Source organism: Dasypus novemcinctus, chromosome 7 (genome assembly GCF_030445035.2).
Source record: "Dasypus novemcinctus isolate mDasNov1 chromosome 7, mDasNov1.1.hap2, whole genome shotgun sequence".
Classification (NCBI taxonomy): Eukaryota; Metazoa; Chordata; class Mammalia; order Cingulata; family Dasypodidae; genus Dasypus; species Dasypus novemcinctus.
In genome coordinates, this window is record NC_080679.1 from 4655846 (window position 1) to 4679131 (window position 23286).

The window sequence follows — 23286 nt, forward strand, 5'->3', positions numbered from 1 at the left end:
GATTAGGGCTTTGATTTGACCAGGTCATTAGAGTGGGCAGGGTTGAGTTACTGCCCCTTGATGGGCTATATAAATGGGTACTCAATCAAGAACACACACAAAAAAGAAATACACAAAGGAAGAGAGCTCCATAGGCACAGCAGAGAAGAGAGCTTTGATCCTGCACCCTGGAGAGAGATGAGCCATTGGCCTGATAGTGCACAGAGCAGCTGAGCCGGAAAGAAATGAGCCCTCCAGCCTACAGCTGAGATGGAAAGAAACTGGGCCTACAGAGCCTTAGGGGGAGGAGGAAGGCTGAACCCTCTCAGATTGCCCACCATCTTGCTTCAACAGGTGGGAAATGACTTCTGGTGAGAAATCAACCTTGAGTTGGACTCTTTATGGCCTTATAACTGTAAGCTTTTACCCCAAGTAAATACCCTTTATAAAAGCCAACAGATTTCTGGTACTTTGCATCAGCACCACTTTGGTTGAATGGAAATACGATGTATAAAGATGTAATCTGAGGGGAGTGGATTTGGCTAAGTGGTTGAGAGCCTGCTTCCCACGTACAAGGTCCTGGGTTCAGTCCCTGGTGCTAAGTAAAAAGACAAAAAGATGCAATCTGAGATAAGAACAGCATAAAGGGGAGGGGCAGATACCTAGAATAGGGTGTGTGTATACTTTTGTAGCTGGATTGGTACTATTCAAACTGAGTTGTTACTGGCTTAAGATGTTAACTGGAATTACAAAAGGTAACCACTAAGAAAATAAAAAATAGGAAAGTAAAAGGGAATCAAAATGGTGGGATACTACAAAAAAAAAGTAATGACTATGTGAGAAACAAAAACATATAAGACACAGAAAACAAATAGCTAAATGTCACAAGTAAATCTTTCCCTCCTAAAGTGAAAAGACAACATGCAGAATAGTAGAAAATATTTGGAAACCATATATCTGATAAGGCTTTTACACCCAGAATATATGAAGAATTCCAATAATGTATCAAGAGAAAGACAACCCAATTTAAAAATGGGCCAAGGATTCCAACAGATACTTCTCCAAAGATAATCAAATTGCTAGTAAGTATATGAAAAGATGTTCAACATCGTTAGCCATTAGAGAAAGGCAAATTAAAATTACAGTGAGATACCATGTCACATTCACTAACATGGCTGTTATTGGGGGGGAAAAAAAAACTGAAAATAACCCATGTTGGAGAAGGTGCAGAGGAATAAGAGCCCTTGTACATTGGTGGTGGAAAGGTACAATGGTGCAGCCACTGTGGAAGACAGTTCGGTGGTCCTCAGAAAGTTAAGCATAAAATTACCATTTGACAATTCCACTCCTAAGTGTACTCCAAAGAAATGAAAGCAGGGACTCAGAATAATACTGTACACCAGTGCTCATCGCAGCCTTTTTCACAATAGCCAGAAGGTGGAAGCGCCCAAGTGTCTATCAGCAGAAGAATGGATAAAGGAAATGTGTTATACCATACAGTGAACTATTATTCAGCCTTAAAGAGAATGAAGTACTGGTCCATGCTACAAGTTGGGTGCGCCGTGAAGATGCCACTGAATGAAATAAGCCCGAAGCCAGACAGACAGAAATGGGCAAATACTGTGTGGTTTCTCTTATATGAAATATTTAGAATAAGCAAATTCTTAGAGATGAAAGTAGAATAATGATTATCGGGGAGGGAAGAAGGGGGCGGGGTGGGAGTTACAGCTCACTGAGTAAGAGTGTTGCTTTGGCCTGATGGAAATTGTCTGGAAGTAGATGGTGGTAAAGTTATAAAATGTTGTCAGTGTACTTAATATCAAAGAATTGTCTACTTTAAATGGCCAAAATGATTTTTTGTGTATTTTGCCACAATTAAAAATAAATAAATTTTTTTAAAGGTAAAAAAAATCCTATAACAAAATATGAAAAACTTGATGAAAAGGACAGTGTTATACATTTAAGGAAATCTCAAATAAAGTTGACCATAGACAAAAGAAAGGACGGTGGGAGTGAATATAAAAGAAGGAGGACCATTCGAGGAGCTCCAACATCAAAAGATTAGAAGTTCTAGAAGAAGAAAATAGAAGAAAATCATCTATGAAATACCCAAGGACATTTCCCAGAACTGAAGGTCTGAGCTGCCAGATCGAAAGGGCCAGCTGAGTGCCCTGGACAGTGAATGGAAAACAAAGCAGATCCTCACCAAGTCACATAATTTCGAAATTTCAGAATATTGTGAACAAGAAGTTTTGATAAATTTCCAGAGAGAAAAGTGATGTCACATACAAAGGATCAGGCATAAGAATGGCCTCAGCGTCAGCACTGGAAGCACAATTCCGAGGGACACGCTTTTCAGACCAGAGTTCCATGCCCCAAATCCTAATACACTGAGTAAAATAAATATGTTTTTCAGACATGCAGAATTTACTTCCCCTCCCTCCTCCTCAATACATAACTGGAGTTTGACTTCCAGCAAAACAAGAGACTTTGCGGAGAAAGAGAAAGAGTGGAATACAGGAAGCAGGCACTGAGTCCAAGAGCGCGCGCAGGGAGTCCCCAGAGGAGGAGGAGGGGCCCCAGGGTGGCTGCGCAGAGGAAGCCGGGGTCACCATGCACGCTTCTGTCCCCAGGGCAGGTGTGTCAACGGCTGGCCTCCCCAGCGGCCTGCTGTTCCTTCCCCGTGGCCTTAACCCGAGGACCTGGTGCCCGTTTGGCAGCCCCATCTTGACTGTGACGCTCCTGCTCTCCCCTCCTTGCCTGCTTTGCTCGCCCGCGGTAGGCGTCTTCTGCTTGGCTCACCTGCTGGCGGTGGGCCAGTGAGCAGAGCAGCAGGAATCCGGGGTAGCTGGCTCGCAGGCCACGTCTTCTGGCCGGCCAGCCCTATGCCGCCGATGGCCCACCAGGAGCCGAGGGAGAGGGGCCCTCGGTCTCCTGAGGCTGCTCCTGACCGACCCGCGTGGAGCTTCTGGCATGCTCGGCCTCCAGACTCCAGCTTTCCCGGGAGCTTTTATCTAGCAATCATGACAATTTCAGGCCATTGTGTTTTCCTTTTCCTTATAGGCTACTTTGTGTGCTGCTTTAGAAAAGTAAAAGGAAAAAATTTTAAGAGTTTTATGTCAACCTTACAACCATTAGGAAAAATCAGGAGGATGCTTAACCAATTCCGAATGCTGTTTACCTGGGGTTGGGGCTGCAGGTGGTTGGGGAGGGGCTTAACGGGGAGTCCCCAGGTCCTTATACACCTGGAAACGTTCCATTCCTACAACTTAGCGTATGTCTTCAGTATGTATGAGGCATCTCACAATAAAAAAATGAAAAAATGTAAAATAAACTGAGCATTTCCTAAATAAGAGGGAATCATGGTTAAATAGTTGAAATTTCTATTATTTTTCCCCTAGATTTGAAAAAGTTGTTCTTCACTTGAAGAGCCCCCAAATTTGGCTGTGTTTTGTAAAGACTAGTGTTTGCTTTTATTCCATATCTATATGATGGCATGGAATGGTGGCATGCAAAGAGGACCTACCCCAGCCCTCTAATGGAAAATTACAGTGCTTCTCTGTGATCATTTAATTGAATAAAATTTTCTAAAAAGATAGCAGATTTTTCTGCTAGTGATTGAGAGCCTCCAGTCCACCACACAGACTTGCCATTTCTCACTGAAACTCTGAATGTGGCCTTTGTGCCTTTACTAACGTCATGAGGCCGGTTGTATTAATATGTTTCTCAAGGCACAACCTATAAAGGCAATTTCCTACTCTACCATAAAATATTCATGAGAATACAGGCCTTTTTGTTTTGATGCCACATTCTTTAAGTAGAGAGTTTTATTGTTTTCTTCAAGGCCCCTTGGGTCAAAAGCGCTAGCAGCTTCTGTGGGGGGCTCATGGCATTTCAAACAGTTTTTGATACAGAAATAGTGCGAGTCACGTCTGACGCACCCCACCGCCCGGAATGAATGGGGGTCGTGGGGCCGGGCTCCGCAGCTGGGGCAGCCTCAGCCCCTCACCCCACCTGGCTCCGACCGCGGAGGGCATGAGAGAGAAGGCGGAACCCAGGAGCCCCGGGGGGTCTCCTTGCCCTAAGAAAGTGTGAATGTTCCCATTTGTGTTTCGCTGTAAATGCAGCTCTGTTTTTAGTGGTGAAGCTGGTTGTGGTGCATTCGCTCTGGGTAACATTTTGTTTCCAATTTTCCTTACTTTGCTTTTTAACTTCCTCTGGCAGAAGAACCAAGTTCTATGTGTTACCTCAAAACGGTAAACCGAGGCAGCACTCCATGCGCGTTTCAGTCCGTGCAGAGGAAGCGTTGCCTTGAGGCCGGCCAGGATGTTCTGCTAAAGCCAGACGTGGACTGCCCCAGCCAGCTGCAGGCCTGCCTCTCCTTGCGTGGCGGAGGAGAGGCGCGTCCACGCCGCCTCCCGGCCCGGGCGCTCTTAGCTGGCCCGTCCTGCCCTGTGACCCGCAGGAGCCGCCCGGGAACGGCTGCCTCTCACCGGCCCCCAGGAGCTGCCGGGCCGTGCGGAGGTCACTGAGGGCTGGTGAGGGGTCAGGCCGGGCTGGACCCAGGTCCCCCTGCAACTTCGTGTGCGGCCAGAGCTTAGGAGAAGACCCCTGCGGACTGTGGCCTTCCCAGCAGGCGGCACCTTTCCCAGCAGTTCAGGTGCGCGCCCAGGGAGGGCTGGCAGACCCCCAGGGTGGGCGCAGGGGCCCACGCCTTGGCCTCCAGCAGCAAGGCAGGTGTGCCGCCCTGAACTGCCCGCCTTCCCTCACTGCATCGATTTGGGGAAACTTTACAAATCTGCGAGAAAACAGCTTACAAAGTCATGTGCTGGGAATTAAAGCACTAATAGCTTGAGTGGACTGGAAGAAAAGGGGCATTGTCAAATGGAAAAAAAATGAAAGCAAATCAAGCAGTAAAATCCTCTTTACCTCCCCTTCATCCGACCACAAAAGCTTAGTTTTGTGAGATGAGGTTACGTCCAGTGATAAATTGATAATAGCCTTTAACGTGCTTTTCCTTCCTTGTATTTTTGTCCACTGAGTATGTCTTAGCCACACTCGGTGATAAACGTGGGGGGACATCTTTGGAGAAGCTTGTCGTCACTTTATGCTCTGGGGAACTCTCAGGTGGGGGCTTGGGGCGCGGGGGGCCTGTTTCCCCCCAGCTGTGGAGTTTGGTGGGGAGGGCCCGTCTGCAGGCCCCCAGCATGGCCCTCGTTGGGGGGGGGTGAGGCCTGAGGAGGTCAGGGGCTGGGTTTAGCCTCTGACTCCGAGATGCTCCGGGGCGCTCTGAGTTTGACAGTGGTAGCCGCGTTCCCCATTGCCCTGTAGAGTGCTGGAGGCTGAGCCCTGGCGCTGCACTGCTCCAGCCCACCTCGCCTCAGCCGCCTGGCCCGGTGCTGCTGCCTCTGCCCGCAGGCGCTGCCCGGCGCTTCCTGGCACCTCTGCCCGCACACCCTGGCGTCTGGGGCCCTTCACGTCACCGCCCCTGCCCCCAAGGCCCAGTGCCCCCCGAGTAGGAGAGCCAGCGTGTCCTCAGCCCCAGCCCCTCCACCATCCGCCCACACTCACTCCTGGCAGGGGGCCCTGGGCCTGCTCCAGGGGCTCCTCCCCGTCCCACTGCCCCTCACCCCCGCCGGAGCCTCCCCGACGCCCCCCAGTGCCCCGGAGCGCCCGCAGCCAGCAGCGAGCCAGGCACCCTGGCCCCACACGCTGTGAGGCTCCTGCGGAGGAGCCTGTGGGAGTTACGCCGTGCGCAGGCTCCCGAGGTGCTCCCCACGCCCGCACCGGGAGGAACAAGGACCACGCTAGGAGCAGCGGAGGCGGCTGTGCCTGCCTGCGCCATGGCCCCGGCACTGCCCAGAGCAGGTCACGCTGCGGTCGTGCTGCCTCACGATGTGGTTTGTTAGAGAAGTTGTCCTTTTACAGAAAAATCCTGCAGAAGATAGAGTTCCCCTAAAGCTCCCCTGTTACAGCACCTTCCGTTAGTGCGGCACCTTTGTTACACCTGATGAAAGAGGATGTCATGATTGTACCATTAACTACAGGCCATGCTTACATTAGGGTTCACTGTGTGGTGCAGTCCTATGGGGTCTTTCTAAAAATTTTTCCTGTGTGTGTTCATTATATATATCATATATATATATGGATACGAAAAACCTAAAACTTCCCCCTTAACTGTATTCAAATATACAGTTCAGTGGTGTGAATTACATCCACAATGTTGTGCTACCTTCACCCCCATCCACTACCATCACCCCAAACAGAAACTCCATTCCAGTGAGGCGTTAGCTCCCCATTCCCCACCCCACCCCGGCACCTGGGAACCTGCATTCTGGTTTCCGACTCGATGAATTTGTTTATTTTGTATCGGTGAAATCATACACTATCTGTCCTTCTGCATCTGGCTTATTTCACCCCACACGCTGTCTTCAAGTTTCATCCATGCTGTTGCGTGCATCAGACTTCATTCATTTTTATGCCAGATAATGGGCCGTTGTATGCATATGCCACGCTTCCTTTATCCATGGACCAGTTACAACACTTGGGTCGTTTCCATCTTCCGGCGATTGTGAATGGCACTGCTTTGAGCGCCACATAACTGCGCAAATAACTGTGTGAGCCCTGCTTTCACTTCTTTTGGTTCTGTGCTGGTCCAGATGCCAAAGGGCTGCTGAGGCGAAGATCCAGAAGTGGGTTGACTTTTCTAAAGGACGTTTATTTGGGGTAAAAGCTTGCAGTTCCCAGCACTGTGAAAAGTCCAAATCAAGGCACCGTGAGAGATGCTTTCTCACCAACGTCAGCTGCCGCGTGGCAGCGCCCGACGGCTGCCCGTCTCGGCGAGGTCTCAGCCTCGCCTTGGCGCTTGCTGTCTCCCCAGGCGCAGCTCCCCGAGCTCAGCTCTGAGCACCCAGGCGCAGGGCTTGCCTCCTCCCAGCCTCCTCCGCCAGGCTCGGCTGCTCCGCTTTCTTCCTGAGCTCAGCCGTGAGCTAGCAGGCGGAGAGCAGGGCACGCCTCCTCCAGAGCTGCGCCATGGCCCAGCCCCTGGGGCGTGGTGATGAAGCCGTGCTCTGGTGCCTCACTCGCAGGACAGAACGGCGGCCGCCTCCTCTGTGTCAGTGCGGGTCTCTCCCCGGGTCCCCGTTTTCACCAGACCCAGCAGCGGGAGGAGACTCAGCCTGGGTCACACCTCACTGACGTCCCGTTGAAAGGGCTCACGGCCGCGGGCATGGGCTCAAGCATAACCCTTCTCTTTCGGGGATTCATCAAATTCAAACTGCCCCATGGACCCACAGGGCATCTGGTAGGTGCCTCTTCACCCGACTTTGTGAGAAACCGGCCTTGGCGCGTCTTCTAATGGTGCTTCAGTCCCAGATTTCTCACCTGTGACACGGGTGACATCCCTCCTCACAGAGCCAGAGGATGGATACGTGGGAAAGTGCGAGGCCGTGCGGTTATTCCCTGGGTTTCCGTGCGTGTTTATTTAAGCTGAAATGACATGACTTAACGAGACAAGAAGAGTGTGAGGACGTGGTGGGCCGGTCTCACCTGTGAGGAGGGACGCAGGCATCCTGAGCGGAAGGGTGGCGGCAGAGCGTGTGTGCACGTGGCCTTGCGGGTAAAGGTGGGCTTCTCCTGGGGAGAGGACGCAGGCTCCCCCAAGATGAGCGCCTCAGGAACTTGCCTGCTGTCTGTAAGTAGCTAAACACGTTGAAGGGGGAAAGGAGGAAAACGACCTGATGGCACCAGCAGATGCAGGAGAGGGTAAAGCCAACAAACGCACACAGTAATTTATTTTACACACTTCGCATCGTCGTATTTGTGAGAGCAGGAAGCGTAACGTCCACCACCTTGAGACGGGCAGGCGGGGCTGCATCTCCTCACCAGTCGAGTCACCTTTCCTCTGCCTTCACCTTTGTCGACTTAGCTAGAGAAACCTCGGCCTTAGCAGGAGTGGCAGGTGGGGCAGCCTGTGGTTAGAAGCCAGGGCTCCCCGCAGGGGCCAGGGATGTGGGGAAGACAGAGTTCAGTCCAGGACCCGAGAGCTGCTGCGTCGAGGCACCCCTTTAGCCCGGCCACCTGCTCCGTCCTGGACGTGAGGGCCACTGTGCCTGGCCACCCGCTCCGTCCCGGACGTGAGGGCCACTGTGCCTGGCCACCCGCTCCGTCCCAGACGTGAGGGCCGCTGTGCCTGGCCACCCGCTCCGTCCCAGACGTGAGGGCCGCTGTGCCTGGCCACCCGCTCCGTCCCAGACGTGAGGGCTGCTGTGCCTGGCCACCCGCTCCGTCCCAGACGTGAGGGCTGCTGTGCCTGGCCACCCGCTCCGTCCCAGACGTGAGGGCCACTGTGCCCGGCCACCCGCTCCTTCCTGGGTGTGAGGGCCACCATGCCCAGCCACCCGCTCCGTCCTGGGCGTGAGAGCCACTGTGCCCGGCCACCCGCTCCTTCCTGGGTGTGAGGGCCACCATGCCCGGCCACCCGCTCCTTCCTGGGTGTGAGGGCCACCATGCCCAGCCACCCGCTCCGTCCTGGGCGTGAGAGCCACTGTGCCCGGCCACCCGCTCCATCCTGGGCGTGAGGGCCACCATGCCCGGCCACCCGCTCCATCCTGGGCGTGAGGGCCACTGTACCTGGCCACCCGCTCCATCCTGGGTGTGAGGGCCACCATGCCCAGCCACCCGCTCTGTCCTGGGTGTGAGGACCACCATGCCCGGCCACCCGCTCCATCCTGGGCGTGAGGGCCACTGTACCTGGCCACCCGCTCCATCCTGGGTGTGAGGGCCACCATGCCCAGCCACCCGCTCCGTCCTGGGTGTGAGGACCACCATGCCCGGCCACCCGCTCCATCCTGGGCGTGAGGGCCACTGTACCTGGCCACCCGCTCCATCCTGGGTGTGAGGGCCACCATGCCCAGCCACCCGCTCCGTCCTGGGCGTGAGAGCCACTGTGCCCGGCCACCCGCTCCTTCCTGGGTGTGAGGGCCACCATGCCCGGCCACCCGCTCCTTCCTGGGTGTGAGGGCCACCATGCCCAGCCACCCGCTCCGTCCTGGGCATGAGAGCCACTGTGCCCGGCCACCCGCTCCATCCTGGGCGTGAGGGCCACCATGCCCGGCCACCCGCTCCATCCTGGGCGTGAGGGCCACTGTACCTGGCCACCCGCTCCATCCTGGGTGTGAGGGCCACCATGCCCAGCCACCCGCTCCGTCCTGGGTGTGAGGACCACCATGCCCGGCCACCCGCTCCATCCTGGGCGTGAGGGCCACTGTACCTGGCCACCCGCTCCATCCTGGGTGTGAGGGCCACCATGCCCAGCCACCCGCTCCGTCCTGGGTGTGAGGACCACCATGCCCGGCCACCCGCTCCATCCTGGGCGTGAGGGCCACTGTACCTGGCCACCCGCTCCATCCTGGGTGTGAGGGCCACCATGCCCAGCCACCCGCTCCGTCCTGGGTGTGAGGACCACCATGCCCGGCCACCTGCTCTGTCCTGGGCGTGAGGGCCGCTGTGCTCAACCTCCCACTCCATGCTGGGCACTACCGACAGGAGCCATGCCCGCGGGCCGCCTGATCGTGTTTCAGCCGGCAGCGCTGACATGAAGAGGGTCTGGGGGCTGTGCCGGTAGCTCGCAGCTCCCCAGCATAGCCCTGGAGGTGGAACCCCGGCGCTGGGTCACGGCCGGTGCCTGCTGCCCTCAGCCGGCTCCCGCCAGACTTGCCTGGTTGGGAGAACGCCGACTCCTGCGCTGAGTGGTGACCTACAGGTGCCCTTTACGGGGTGGGCGGAGCTGTTCAGGGTCAGGTCCAGGGCTGTGGGGCCACTCTCAGGGCAGGGTGAAGCACAGCACGACCAGCTGTGGGCGAGCTCGATAGCGGTCCCGGCCAGGAGGCGCCCGTCTTCCCTTCCCTCCTCCCGGGCCCTGCCGCCCCGAGCCGGAGCCACGTCGAGGGAAGGCACGCAGCCACCTTCCACAGCCCCCAGGTCTGCCCAAGAGACAGGAAGGCGGGAGGATTCCTGGAAGGGCCGGGCCTCTCGGCCCTGCTGGGACCTGCTGGGGAGCAGGGGCTGCGCCAGCCCCGAGGCCTTGGAGTGGGTCTGGCAGCAGCGCACCGTGGAGGCGCCGTGGGCCCTGCGAGCAGTGCGCTGCCTGCGCGAGAGCCTGCGGGCGCTTGTTCACTTTCCAAAGAGCGCACCTGTCCTCAGCGCTGCGTGCGGGGGTTCGGTTGTGAGTTCAGGGTTTGAAACGTGCCTTTCTTCCTGCAGCGGCTTTCTCACTTGGCTTTGGGGGTGATCCGGGAGCACTGGGGTTGGCCTGGCTGGCTGCTCATCAGAACGCTGGGGAGTGGTCTGGCTGGTCCGCCGTGCGGTGCAGAAACCCCTCCTCCGCGAAGCGCTGGGGCCCCGGGGAGCGGTCCGCGCTGGCCGTGGTGCGTGGTGCTGTGGCAGTCGGGTGAACACGTTCTCCAAGAGGACTGATTTCACCACGGCCACAGGCTCTGGGGCCCGCGTCCACCCGGCCACGTCTGTGCCACGCGCTGTCCTGACAGTTAAGGCGCACAGCACTCCAGGGGTTTCGTTAAGAAGAGGCCAGGCTGGGTGGCGTGGCTTTCCGCTGGCCTCTGGCTCTTTCGCTTGGTTAAATGGAGCCTTTTCCTCTATTTTTTCTATTAACTTTAAGAAATGATGTCAGGAAGGCCGTTGAGCTGCGCTGGTCCTTGGAGAGAGCAGGGCCTCCCTCCTGGGGGCTGGGAGGCGCAGGGAAGAGGGTCCGAGCACCTGTGTCCTGGCGTGACCTGGAGTGGCCGTCCCACGCGTTGGGGGTTTTGTACCTGAGAAATGGGGCCCTGCGGTGGCCTCTGCGTCTGGCCTGAGGGTGCCGTCGTGTGGAGCGGGGCCCCAGAGGGGAAAGTGGCCTGGGACATGCAGAGTCCCCGGGCCCCTTGGGAGGGTGGCGGGAGCCGGGGCGCGTGTGCTGGCAGTGACCCGCTCTCCTGTGCTGTGCTCTCTCCCCAGTGGACGTGGCCGCGGCGCTGCCTCTGCAGGTGCCGCCCTCGGCGGTGCCCATGGACCTCCGCCTGGACCACCCGTTCCCGCTGCCCGTGGCGGAGCCCAGCCTGCGCGAGCAGCAGCTGCAGCAGGAGCTCCTGGCCCTCAAGCAGAAACAGCAGATCCAGCGGCAGATCCTCATAGCCGAGTTCCAGAGGCAGCACGAGCAGCTGTCCCGGCAGCACGAGGCCCAGCTCCACGAGCACATCAAGGTGAGGCGCCGGCCGGGGGCACGGGCAGTTGGGGCACCGAGGGGCCTTTCAGGGCACGCCGTCCCCTCGACGCCCCAGTCATGCACCGGTGCCATGGACGTGGCCCCGGAGCCTTGGGTGGCGCGCCCAGCCGAGGGCGTCACGGTTGGCCACGAGCACGGCAGCGTGGCGGGGGAAGGCATGGGCCGTGGCTCTGGCCTGGGGGACGGCACAGGGTGTGCACGTGCGCTGTTCCAGGGAGCCACCCCCAGAGCGGCCCTCACCGGCGGGGCCTCAGCAGGCTGCCTGCTTTGCTCCGAACCTCTAGCCTGCCATCTCTGTGACACCACCACGTGTTGTTTTTTTTTGTAATATTAATGGATCACAAGAAATGTTGCATTAAAAAACATAAAAAAACAAAAAACATAAGAGGTTCTCATATAACCCACTCCCCACGCCCACCACATCATTTTTGTAAATTGTATTTTTTTGAAGTTATATACATTATAAAAAAATAAGTTACACTAAAAAGTATAAGAGGTTCCTGTATACCTCCCACCCCACCCCCCACCCCTCCCACACCAACAACCTCCCTCATCACTATGGCACACCCATCACACTTGGTGAACACATTTTGGGGCACTGCTGCTACACAGGTAATAGTTTACCCTGTAGTTCACACTCCCCCAGTACATTCAGTGCGTTATGGAGGATATGTAAAGTCCAGCATCTGACCCTGCAATATCATTAAGGACAACTCAAAATCCCCAAAATACCCCCAGATCACATCTCTTCTTCCCTCTCCCTGCCCTCAGCAACTACTATGGCCACTTTCTCCACCTCGATGCTAAAATTTCTTCTATTACTCGTCACAATAGTTTTATAGTAGGATATCAGTTAAGTCCACTCTAGTCCATATTTTATTCCTCCATCCTGTGGACCCTGGCAGGGTGATGTCCCCTCCACCTCTAGATCAGGAGGGGCTTAGATCTCACATGGATGCTGGATGCAATTCTGCTTGTAGTTGTAGGTACGCTTGGCTCCCTGGTGTGGTGGTTGACCTTCTTCACCTCCATGTTAGCTGAGTGGGGCAAGTCCAACGAACCAGAGAGTAGGAGCCACCACTCTGCTGAGACTCACGGCCCAGCTGGCACACACATGGCAGTCCAGAGAGTCAAGTCTCAGTATGGACCATCCCCAGCGCCAACCACAGGTTCAGTAAAAGTGACAAAAGAGCCATGTGTGGAGAGGTCATATCTGAGTCTAGCTCCATCACACTCAGGAGCACAAATTCCTAAGTGGGCCCTCTGACATGGCACAGAGCTCCAAATCCATCTGCCATGACCACATACCGTGTGGATCTCCGTAGCCTTCAGGAGAACCAGTACCTAGGGTTGTATCTACTTTGGCTTTTTCTGGGGTCCTGATGAGGCGTAAGCACGACCCTTCTGATGACCTTCCGACACTTTTTGGAAGACTCTTAGCCATATCAACTCATTTGTCTTTGCCATTTCCCCCTTTTATTCAAGGTCAAAGAGCAGTTTCTAACACTTGATCCAACATGTAGGCTGAGAGATTCTGCTGGTCTGAGTTGACCCTTTTCTCCACAACGTGCTTTTTAAAGAACTCGCCCCTGTGCACTCTGGTCCAGTGTGCGTGGCTAGCCCAGGTGGAGTGTGCGGTTCTCTCCTCATTGGGATTTTTTGAACGTTTGATGCCACCGGCCCTCATCTTGTCTCACTTTAGAAATCCTGAGGAGGTTTCCCTCCTCTAGAGCAGCCCCTGGGGACTGGGAGACCCCAGCCCCTGTTCTCTGTCCTGCCAGCACCCACGCCCTGTGCCCGCCTGTCCCGTGACGCGGGGCCCTCTCGCTTTGGGCTCTGCGCCGCTTGTGCCTGCTGGAGAGAGCGCCCGGCACCTTCTGCCGAACTCCACCTGGATTTCCACTGGCCCTGTCAAGGCGGCGCTCGCTTCCGCATCCGGGGGTGAGGAAAGACCCCCCCTCCCCCCCCGCGTGCAGTGGTGGGTGTCTGGTGGGTGTCTGCAGGTGAACGGCTGCATTTCCTATGATCTTGCAGATGTGTAAGTTGAACTTCAGCCTTTACCAGAAAAGACAAGTGTGGACGCCATTGAGAATCGAGCAGGTCTTGGAGGTGTCATTGGCACTGCGCTGGGAAGCAGGAGACGGAGACCCTCGTGGTGGGCCGGGCACCTCCAGGCAAGGCCGGGCAGCCTGCGCGGGCACGGGCTGCTCGCTGGAGCCCGCTGGGCCTCCCCCCCCCCGCCTTCCGCGGCGTCTCCCTGCTTTGGGGGAGGGTGCTGTCCCTCCGGGGCTTTCACCCCGGCCCCTGCAGCGTGGAGCGGGCACCAGGTGGCCGTGCGGGGGAGCCCCTGCGGGGTGGCTGAGGGTCTGGCCTCAGGAAGGCTACGTTTTCACTTTCCATTTTAGTCGTTTGTTTTCTTTTTTCATTCAAAATGGAGAACATAAAAACTGTTTAAACTGTGCAGTTGTATCATGCCATTAGTCAGCTTTTGTTTGGATGATTTTGGTTCTCTGCGTGAGTCACCATATTGCTGCTGACATTTGGCGGTGGTGTTTGTCAGACAGATTTCTTGGGCACGCAATCTAATTAGTGTCATTAAATCATCAGTGGATTAGAATAGAATTTTACAATTAAAAACTAATTGTAGTGTCTGAGGTAAATTGTGAATTTTGGGTCAATACATACGACCTTCCGTGAGGAGGTGTTTGCTTAGCCTGCTCCTCAGTCTCCTGTCTGTGACTACCTCAGGGAGCGCCTCGCCTCTCCCCTTCCTGACGCTTCTCTGCTCCCGTGAAGTGGGCCCAGGCGAGCATCCCTCGGCGAGGCAGAGGGCCGCAGCAGTGAGGGACCAGGCGTCGGGCGGGCGAGGGGCTTGGACCCAGAATGTCGTTGCTTGTTCAGCCAGTCGGGGTAGCACGGGGATTGAAAGGCAATGCCTTTCGGGTTTGCTGTGCAGTGTTTTTCTAATTTTATCCAAAAAATCCACATTGCTCTTTCACAAGTCCAGTAGTAGCATGCGAGGAGCACAAGGCAGCAGAGGCCCGCCCTCCTCCCGCCTCCGCCCAGTTCCCAGGCCAGCCCTTCTCCCCTGCTGTGCTCGGCCTGCCTTGATGGCCGCTCTTGACCGCCAGCGCTGTCTCGGCATTTAAGACTTCATGTCGAGTTTTCCACTCTGCACAGTGATGATTGAGCTCTCTCTCCCCCCCCCCCCACACACTCAGACATGCACTGCCAATTCCTGGTGCCCTTACGTGGCCACTTGACAAAGGAGTACTCACAGTCTTCGTTCTTAGCTCTGTGTACAGGTCGCTTACCCCGGAGTTTCAGAGCATTAAATGACCACGTATATCCTTTCTTGTACAGCTCTTTGTTTTCCCTAATGTGTAAGTCAGCCAAAGGGTGCTGATGCAAAGTACCAGAACTCTGTTGGCTTTTATAAAGGGTATTTATTTACTTGGGTTAAAAGCTTGTAGTGACAAGGCCCTCAAGAATCCAACTCAAGAGTGCTTTCTCACCAAAGTCTGTTGCCACGTGTTGAAGCAAGGTGGCGGGCGACCTCTCCGGGTCTCTCCTTCTTCCTCTTAAGGCTCCGTGGGCCCAGCTTCTTCTGATCGCAGCTGTAGGCTGGCACAGGGCTCCTCTCTCAGGGCTTCCCAGCTCCTCAGGGCTCTCATCTCCAGCTGAGAACTGTCAGGCGAATGGATCCTCTCTCGGGTTTAGCTGATGGAGTTCTTCCTCTGGCTTCTGTGGTGCTCTCTCTCTTCCTGTGGATCTTTTTCTGTGTCTTCTTGAGTGAGTGCCCGTTTATATAGTCCATCAAGGGGGCAGGACTCCACCAGAGCCATGCTCTACCGATGTGGCCAATCAAAGCCCTGATCCTCACATAATTTAATCAAACACCTCTCAGCCGAATCTAAGACAATCAAAAGGTTTCACACCCAGAGGGATAGATCAGTTTACAAACATAGCCTGCCTTTCGGGGATTCATAAATAATAGCAAACTGCCACACCTAGAGTTAATAAGTTCCTCTTTGCCATTTGCTTAGCTTCCTGTGCTCGAGAAAGAGCTAGTCTCAGCCCTCTGGTCGGCTAATGTGCGCTCCTCAAGTGGTCAAGTGCTGGTCTTGTGCCAGTGGTTTTCAGTCTTCTAGTATTCCTGCACTGCAAACTATTTCAAGTATATGACGTACTAATGTAAGCTATGTGTTTCAAAGTGTCTGAAATCTGAAGCCTTCACGTATTTAGTTCGGGATCAATGATTTAGCATTCATTTTTGTAAAAAGGAAAGCGTTATAGTGTACCAGACTGGAGAAGGCCCCTCATGCTTTGGGTGGCAGATGGCAGCCGTTTTATGGGACCGCAAAGCCCTGGTACAGGAGTGTCTCAGTTAGTTTTTGCTGCATAACAAATCACCACAAATATGCTGCTTAAAACAACTGATACGTGCTTATTGCTGGGTTGTTCTGCATTTCTGCAGGTCTGGACCATCTCCCAGGCGATGGGTGACCTAGACTGGCCTTCCTGTCCTGGCTGGTGGTTAGCGTTCTTTTCACAAGGGGCATTACCTGCTGGTTTCAGAGCTTCACACTCAGTTTTTAAGGCTCAGCTTAGGTTACGTTTGCTGTTGTCCATCTGGCGAAAGCAAACCTCAAGGCCTATACCCCAGAACATAAGGTGCTTATTCATTGTCCCCTGCTGTGTAGCCATGGCCTCCTCTATAAAATCCATTCCCATCACCCACTTGCTCTTCATCTTCCAAAATTCTGAAGTCAAATTTGCTGTCCAGCCTTTCTTGCAGTCTGTTCTTGTGGATTTGCAGCTTTTTAAAAACATGGTTTTACTGTCCTTTCAGTGGTTTTTAGGGAAGCATCAAGGTCAATGTCTTTGTCCAGACTGCCGTGTCTAAGTAGAAGTCAGCCTTTGTGGTGCCATTCCCGCAGAGCCTTTTTCAGGCCCTGCAAAGGGGTGAAGCCACCGTTCCCAGGAGCCAGCCTCTAGCCAGATGGCCTCAGCATCCACTGTCAGAGGGAGGAGGCTGCGGGGCCCGGGGCTCTGCAGTTGGGTGTCTAGGCGAGATTCAGGGGCGAGCCTCTCAGTCCAGGCAGACTTATTTCACATGGATTGTTTCATTTCCATAGATGTTCCTTTCTGATTACAAAAATCATTAATGTAATTCCTGAGTAATTGGACGTTAAAAGGAAGAGTTACTGCAGTGCTCTTCCTCCGGGAAGTTACACTGAATTTTATTCTCGTGATCTAGTATTATGTAAATGGTGTGCCCCTGTGTATGTCTCTTGTGTGTGTACTGTTAAAGTTGGGGTCATGCTCTGGCGTGTTTTTACTCACTGTACTGCTGACATTTCCCTTTACCATTAAGTGAGAGCTTAATCGGCTTGTACCTTTAGCCTTACGGATGAACCGCAGTGCATTTAACAACCACGAGGAGCTGAACGTCAAAACCATGTCCAGCGCTCGGTCCGTCTGAGCTTCCTCATGCGTGGCTCGCGTGCTGCGGCCCACCCAAGGGCTGTGCTTCTCCCTGGTTCTTGTTACCCGTCGCCACGGTCTGGACCACGTGTGTACCTGTCACACACCCTTGCTAGACCTCAGGCAGAACAGCAAATAGTGGCGACGTGACAGTCGATCCCCAGCCTTCCTGAGCAGCGGCCGCCCTGCTGGCGCCCCACAGCGTGGCCACGTTGGCATTCAACCCAGCCCTGTGAGGGGGACGAGACTGTGGGCTCTGGCGGGCAAGAGGGGCAGCCAGGCACGGGCACGGGCTGTCCCCGGGGCCTGTGCAGGTGGAGGTGGATTCACACCCACGCCCGCAGATCCCGGCCGGACTTCCACGTCTCCATGACAGCACTTTCTCTCCGTGTCCCTGTGTTTCTGCCCATCCTTGGTTGCTAGCAGTTAATCATGATTTTATAAGCTAATTTGCTCTTTGCATTTTTTCTAACCATCATTTTCTTTGCTGTCTTTCTATTGTAATGCTGGTCGCTTTCTAATATGGCAGTGTTCTTTGTAAATTAACAGCATTGTTTCACTGTCCACCATATTTTGGCATTTGGCAGTTAATTCTGTTTGTAATCAGCTTATTATCAGCTTGCCCTGTCCTCATTCGTGAATGAAAGCATCCTCTCTTAAGTAACAAGAAATGCCCACTTGACCCCTAATCAGCACCTCCCTGTGTCAAAGTCCTCCCCTTGTTTTCTCACTTCACGGAATGGTCACTCCATGCAGTGGTCAGCCTGTTGTAGTCTCTGGGAACACGCCTTCTCTCTCCAAACACTCTGCCTCAATTTTTCTAGTCTTGCCTGTTTATTCTGCCAGATAAATTTCAGAATCATTTTTCATAAAGATCCCAGAATTGTTTGGGGGCATTTATTGGAATTGCATCAAATTAATAAATTAGCATGGGGTCTACCAATAAGTTGTTAGTATTAAGTTTCCTATTTAGGAACATGGTGCTACTGTTTGACTGTTTGAGGCTTTTTATATCCTTCCAAAAGTAGTACTTTTTATTTCTTTCCATGTATCTTATAGATTTTATATCTAACTGTTCCTGGGTATTTTATATTTTTGTTTCTATAATGAATGGAAGCTGTTTCTTCATTTTATTTTCTACTATGTCAGTATACAGGAAAGCTCTTGATTTCATTATTTGCTAACCAATCAATGTATAGAATTTTTTAGTAATTCTAATCACTTTCAAATTAATTCTTTAATGGGTAGACAGTGATGTCACTTGCAGATAATCACTGTCTCCTCTAACCACACCGAGGTCATTGCATGGTTATCTGTGCATGCCTCTCTGGGAGCTCCTGCCATGAGGTGTCTGAGCCCTGGGGGTGCAGGGCTCACTGCCCGGATGTGCTGATCTGACACCACAGCCCATTGGCTGAGGTGCCCCGTCTTCAGCTGCCCCTGAGCTACCTCCCCTGAAGGGCCCGTGCTCGTCTGCTGGCCTCGCGACTTGAAGAAGGAAACTCGGGCCTTTCTTGGCATCCACAGGGGGAGCCTCCCACCCACAGTGCCTGCCCTGTTCCTGCGTGATCCTGCAGCAGGCATCCCCGTGAGCAGGTAAACACAGGTGGCACAGGTGGCTGTCCAGGTGCAGAGAGCGCCTCCTGGCTCCTCTCTGTGGAGAGCCTGCCTTCATCTCTTAAAGAGCTTGTGCACAGAGTGGCTGCTGCTGCAATGGTGAACAGTTTCTCCTCCGAGCCATCCTGGAGCTGTCCGGTGCTGTCGCGCTCCTCACCAGCCTCCCGCGCGGGGCAGCTTTCTGTTTCGGCGACAGCACGGCCGCCTGCTGCCCCTGGGCTGTCAGCACCCGTGGTTGAGAACGTGGGCCCTGCCCTGCTTCGCCCTCACTCCCACCGTGGCTGCGTGGTCCTGAGGGTTCCGTGAGCCTGTCCTGGGAAGGGGCTCAGCGCCGTGCCACCCCAGGGCAGGCCCCGACCACCCACGCTCACCCGGGAGGGGCCCGGAGAGAAAGGTAGAGTCCTCCGTCAGCAGCAGGTGTTCTCGTGTGCCCATAAACGTCTCGGCAGAGTCACTGCCTGTGCTCCCCTTCCCCGGGAAGCAGAGCGCAGGGGCTGGCGAGAAGCTTCCAGAGCCTCGGGGCTGCACCCGCCCTCCCAGGACCGGCCACCAGCTGGCCCCAGGGACCCCAGAACATGCTTGCTTTTGTCTCGCCGATAACTAGTTGGTTACGTATTGACACGTGGCATCTTCGGAGTCCGAGGACTGGCCAGGAGCACTGCACCTGTGTTGGGGTCGGGACCTGCCGGGCAAGGCCCTCTAAGAGAGGGAACCGGTGGGCGCCGTTAATTCCCGGGCGCTCTGTTCAGGAGTCACCCGCAGAACAACCCCGTTTCGGGGCATTTCTAAAAATACAGATGGAAGCTGTCTTGATAAGTAAACCGGTGGTTAAACATGAGCACAGAAACAATTGACCTGTAATTAGGCATGAGTCATTCTGTGGTGTTTTTAATAAAAGAGGCACAAGTGAGCTGGGGTAGTGAACTGCCTCAGGCCCGCCAGCAGCCCAGGTGGGGGGTGCGGGCTGGGCGTTAGAAACCTCGTCCCACCTGCCGCTGGAAGCAGGGCGCCACGCACAGGCGAGCGCTGGGGCAGGCCGAAGTGCGCCGTGGCTGCGCGGGCCCCTCCCAGCGCCGCCAGGCAACTCTCCCCCTCTCTAGCCTGGGTCAGGGGGTCTGGTGTCAGCTGGTGGCAGGCCCTGGGCGGCTCTGGAAGCTTCCCTCCTGCCTCTGCCCTGCTCCTGGTGACAGGCTGCGCAGGAGCAGGAGCTCGAGCTTCTCCTGTGCATGCGCAGGGTGTGGGGGCGCGGGCGGCCTCAGCGCCGGCCCTGGCTCTGCCTGGTCTTGGGTGCAGGTAGGCCCAGTCCAAGCACAGGGCCGCCCCGCACACACAGGGGGCTCGCCCGTGGCCATCAGCCCCTGGACCCCCGCACACCTATCCTGTGCTCGGCAGCTCTGCTCAGCCCTTCTTCCACTTACTAAGTGGACCCTCAGTTCGTTCTTCTCCCTTGCAGCGGTTACTGGTGGATATTTGCTGTGCGGCGGGTCCACGGTCCAGGTAGGAAGCACGTGACCATTGAGTCAAGGGCATGCTCTCAGCCCTGCCCGTGGCGTTCGTCCTACTGTCTGCCATGCAGGCCCTGTCCCGCCAGCACCAGCACCGCAGCGGCCACCGGGCTGAGGGCGAGGATCTGGGAATGCCAGGGTGGGGGCCGGCCGAGACCCCCGCACTCTGGCGTCTGATGGCAGCAGGAGTGGCCAGAGTTGGGGCTGAACCTGTGACCCCAGGAGCTGGCCGGGGCCCTCGGCCCTCCCAGAGGCCGCGGGGGCAGCAGCTGGGGCTGCATCGTCCTCCTACCCCCAGGCGCAGAGACCCTGGGAGGCTCCCGTCTGTCCGTCTGTCCAGCGGGGGCTGTCCTGGCAGCACCTGCCTCTCCCCGTGGCTTTGCACGTAGACTGCACTCCCCACTGGGGGTCACAGCGCACGCGTCCGATTGTTCTCCAAGATTAAACTCCCCCCGTGTGAAAAACTCTGAACGTGTGCCCGCAGTTTAAGACGCCTTCCGCTTCCACTAGCCAGGTACTGGGAGTGGTCCAGGCCCCTCTGCCGTTCCTAGAGCCAGTGGGTGAAAAAAACAAAAGGGACTTCACGTGGCTTTAATTTGCGTGCCTTTTGTTATTAGAAAAGCTGAACTTCGTGTATACATGCATTTGTTAGTGGGATCTGAGCTGTTTGCCTGGGTAGAGATTAAGAGCCATTTAATTAATAGTGTGGCTGGATTCCTTCCAGGGAGAGGCTAAAATTAAAACGAAAGCTGGTTTATGGCAGCGAGAGCCTGGGGCTCGGTGTTTGCTTTCTTTTTATTACCTGTCCCAGGTGGCTCAAGGCACATTGCCTGGGGCCTCTGGCATCCCATGTCACCCGAGGGCCTCGCTGGCTTGCAGGAGCTGGCTTCCAGCCCAAGCGCTGCTGCAGCCCCCTCAGCTGCACTGCTGCCTGCCCTGGAGAGTGAGACGCCTCCTGTCCCTGCAGCGTGTTGGGTGTGGTGGGATGAACTTCAGGAGGTGAGTGGGCTATGGCCTTCAGAGCTCCTGGAGCGCCTCTGAAAAGTGCTGCACACCAGAGTCCGCAGGCCCATGCAGGCTCGCCCACAGAGCACCAAGGCCAGCTCTAGGCAGAAGCCCTTCTCCTGGCCATGGCCTGGCACAGCGTAACGGGCTCCTGTCATCTGCTCGGACCTCAGCAGGCCTTTAAGATGGCGCCTCTTCTCTAAGAAGGCACTTAGGATCTGCTTGTTTGACTTTCAGCTTAACCTTCTCCAGGTGACATGGCAAAGCCATTGTTGCCTGTCTCTTCTCCCAACCGAGTGACAACAGGCCAGGAGCCCTTGTGCGTGGGGACAGGCAGGCCCCTGTCAGGGCAGGAGCACCTGTAGGGACAGATGCCAGCCCCCACCTTCCCTGCACCCCCTTTGTTTGAAAGGTTCCTCTTTGGAAAGTTCACGTGAATTGTTAGAAATGGACTAGAGGGGCCCACCCGTGCTTCGTTCCCTGAGCTTGGATGTGGGTCCCATGGCCAGTGGGGCGAGACGGCCTGGCTCCCGAGGGGTCCCTTGCCCAGCCTGGTGACCTGGGGGGGCTCGAGGGCAGCTCCCCCTCCGCCAGCAGCAGGTTACCCCTTGGCTGCCTCAGCTCCTCTGGCCGCCTCCTCCCTGTCCCTGCCCGTGACGTTTGTGTAAGTCCTAGCCCCCCTCAGGCTCTTCTGCTGGCCAGTGCAGGAGGGGAACCACAGCGAGGCAAGAGCCCTTTCCACTCCTCGCTCGCCGCAGCCTTTGCTCTCTGATCTGGTGCCATGTCGAGCCGGGGCTGAAATGAGACTCTCTGGGGATTTGGCTGTTGGGGCAGGAGGTCGTGGAATTCCTGAGCAGGGCCGCTTGTCACCCGGGAGGGAGGGTAAGAGTTTCATTTCAGAATTAGTTAACGTTGAGGGAGTGTCCACGAGAAACGTTGGAATTGTAATGCTCAATAAAAATCCAGTTTAAGGAAACAGGGACTCAAACAGGTCCTGGCATGCTGATGTTCGGAGTGGCCTTACTCAGTCATCACACGGTGAAAACAGCCGAGTGTCCAGCCACGGTGGGTGAGCAGACAGCGTGTGGTCTGCCCACGTGGTGGAGGCGTCCCGCCCTCAAAAGGGACACGGGTGTGACCCCTGCTGTGCCGTGGGCAGGCCTGGAAGACATGCTAAGTGAAAGAAGCCAGAGGCCACTTAGCTGAAAGATCTAGGGTTAACAAATGCATACGCTGAAAACGAAGTGGGTTAGAGGCTACCGGGGTGGGGAAAGGAGAGTTGTTCCTTGGTGGATACAGTGTTCGTAAATTCTAGAAATCTTGAAATTAAAAAAAAAAATTATAATAAATGGGCTCAGTACAGAACAATTTCTTTCTTTAAAGGCTACCACTTCACCTAGAAAGTCCCAGCTGGAGCGTGCTTGCTGCCCCGCGTAGCATTATGAATTAAGTCCTTAGACGTGGACAGACCTCTCCAGTTTCTGACAACGATGATGATTTAGTTGTGGTTTTATGCTTCTGTTACATAAGATAAAAATGGCATTTCTAGTTATTAAATACCATTAATAATCAGATAATTGCAAATAAAAAGAACAATATGTCACTTGTTGCCTGTCTTACAGAATTTCACACACTGCAAAAGCATCCAGTGCTGTCAGTGGCCGAGGGAAGTGACACCCTTAAAGTGCACTGTCAAGTGGGGCCCCCAAAAGACCATCCTGTAAGCTCTCGATCAAGCAAAGCTGAGTTTATTGAATAGATTTATGGCACCAAGAAAGACTACCACCGTGGCTGAGTTTTAATAGTGTCTCCAAATGAAAAATTCTTAAGGTTTTAGGGCTTAGATTGGGTTAAAAAAAAAAAAAGTCATTCTGTTGAGACCACTTACCATAAGAGAGGTGGAAAAACGCTTATATTTGTTATGTTATGTTTGGCTTTGTGAACTCAAGATTCAGCCGTACGCCTCGCCCAGTAGGAAAGCACCCAGCTCCCATGGTATCTTTCTAGTGAGGGGGTTGGTGGTGGTTTTTCCCACACGGTTCTCATTTTCACGTTTTCTCCCATGAGCTGATGGTTCATTTATCGGAAACACGATCTTCCTTGAAAATCCTGCACGGCCATCAGTCACCCATGCAGAGGCGGGAGGCGGCCTATGTCTCCTGTACCCTGTCACGTGCAGGGGGCTGCCCCGGGTGCTCCCAGGGCTCCAGGGGCCTTGACTTCTGCAAAGGCCAGCGCCCTGGGCGCGGAGCTTGCAGAGGAGCTCGCAGAGTCCCCTCCTGTCGTCATTTAGTGGGAGGTGGCCTGAGTGTGTTTGCACTGAGCCTGCTGGCCGTTAACTACTGGGATGAGTGGAGAGGCCTGGAGCCGGTGGGGACACCTGCAGTGGTGGCAGAACACCCCTCCCTCCCC

General features: G+C 55.0%; 1 protein-coding gene across 4 annotated transcripts in view; it reads left to right on the forward strand.

Moving 5' to 3' along the window:
• HDAC4 (histone deacetylase 4) overlaps nt 1-23286 on the forward strand; it is a 325560-nt gene that overhangs the window by 191434 nt on the left and 110840 nt on the right. For all 4 annotated transcript variants that reach the window (XM_058299783.2, XM_058299785.2, XM_058299784.2 and 1 more), the window contains one exon: nt 10993-11237. In XM_058299783.2, coding sequence (XP_058155766.1) covers nt 10993-11237 — 245 coding nt within the window. The remainder of the gene's footprint in view (nt 1-10992; nt 11238-23286) is intronic.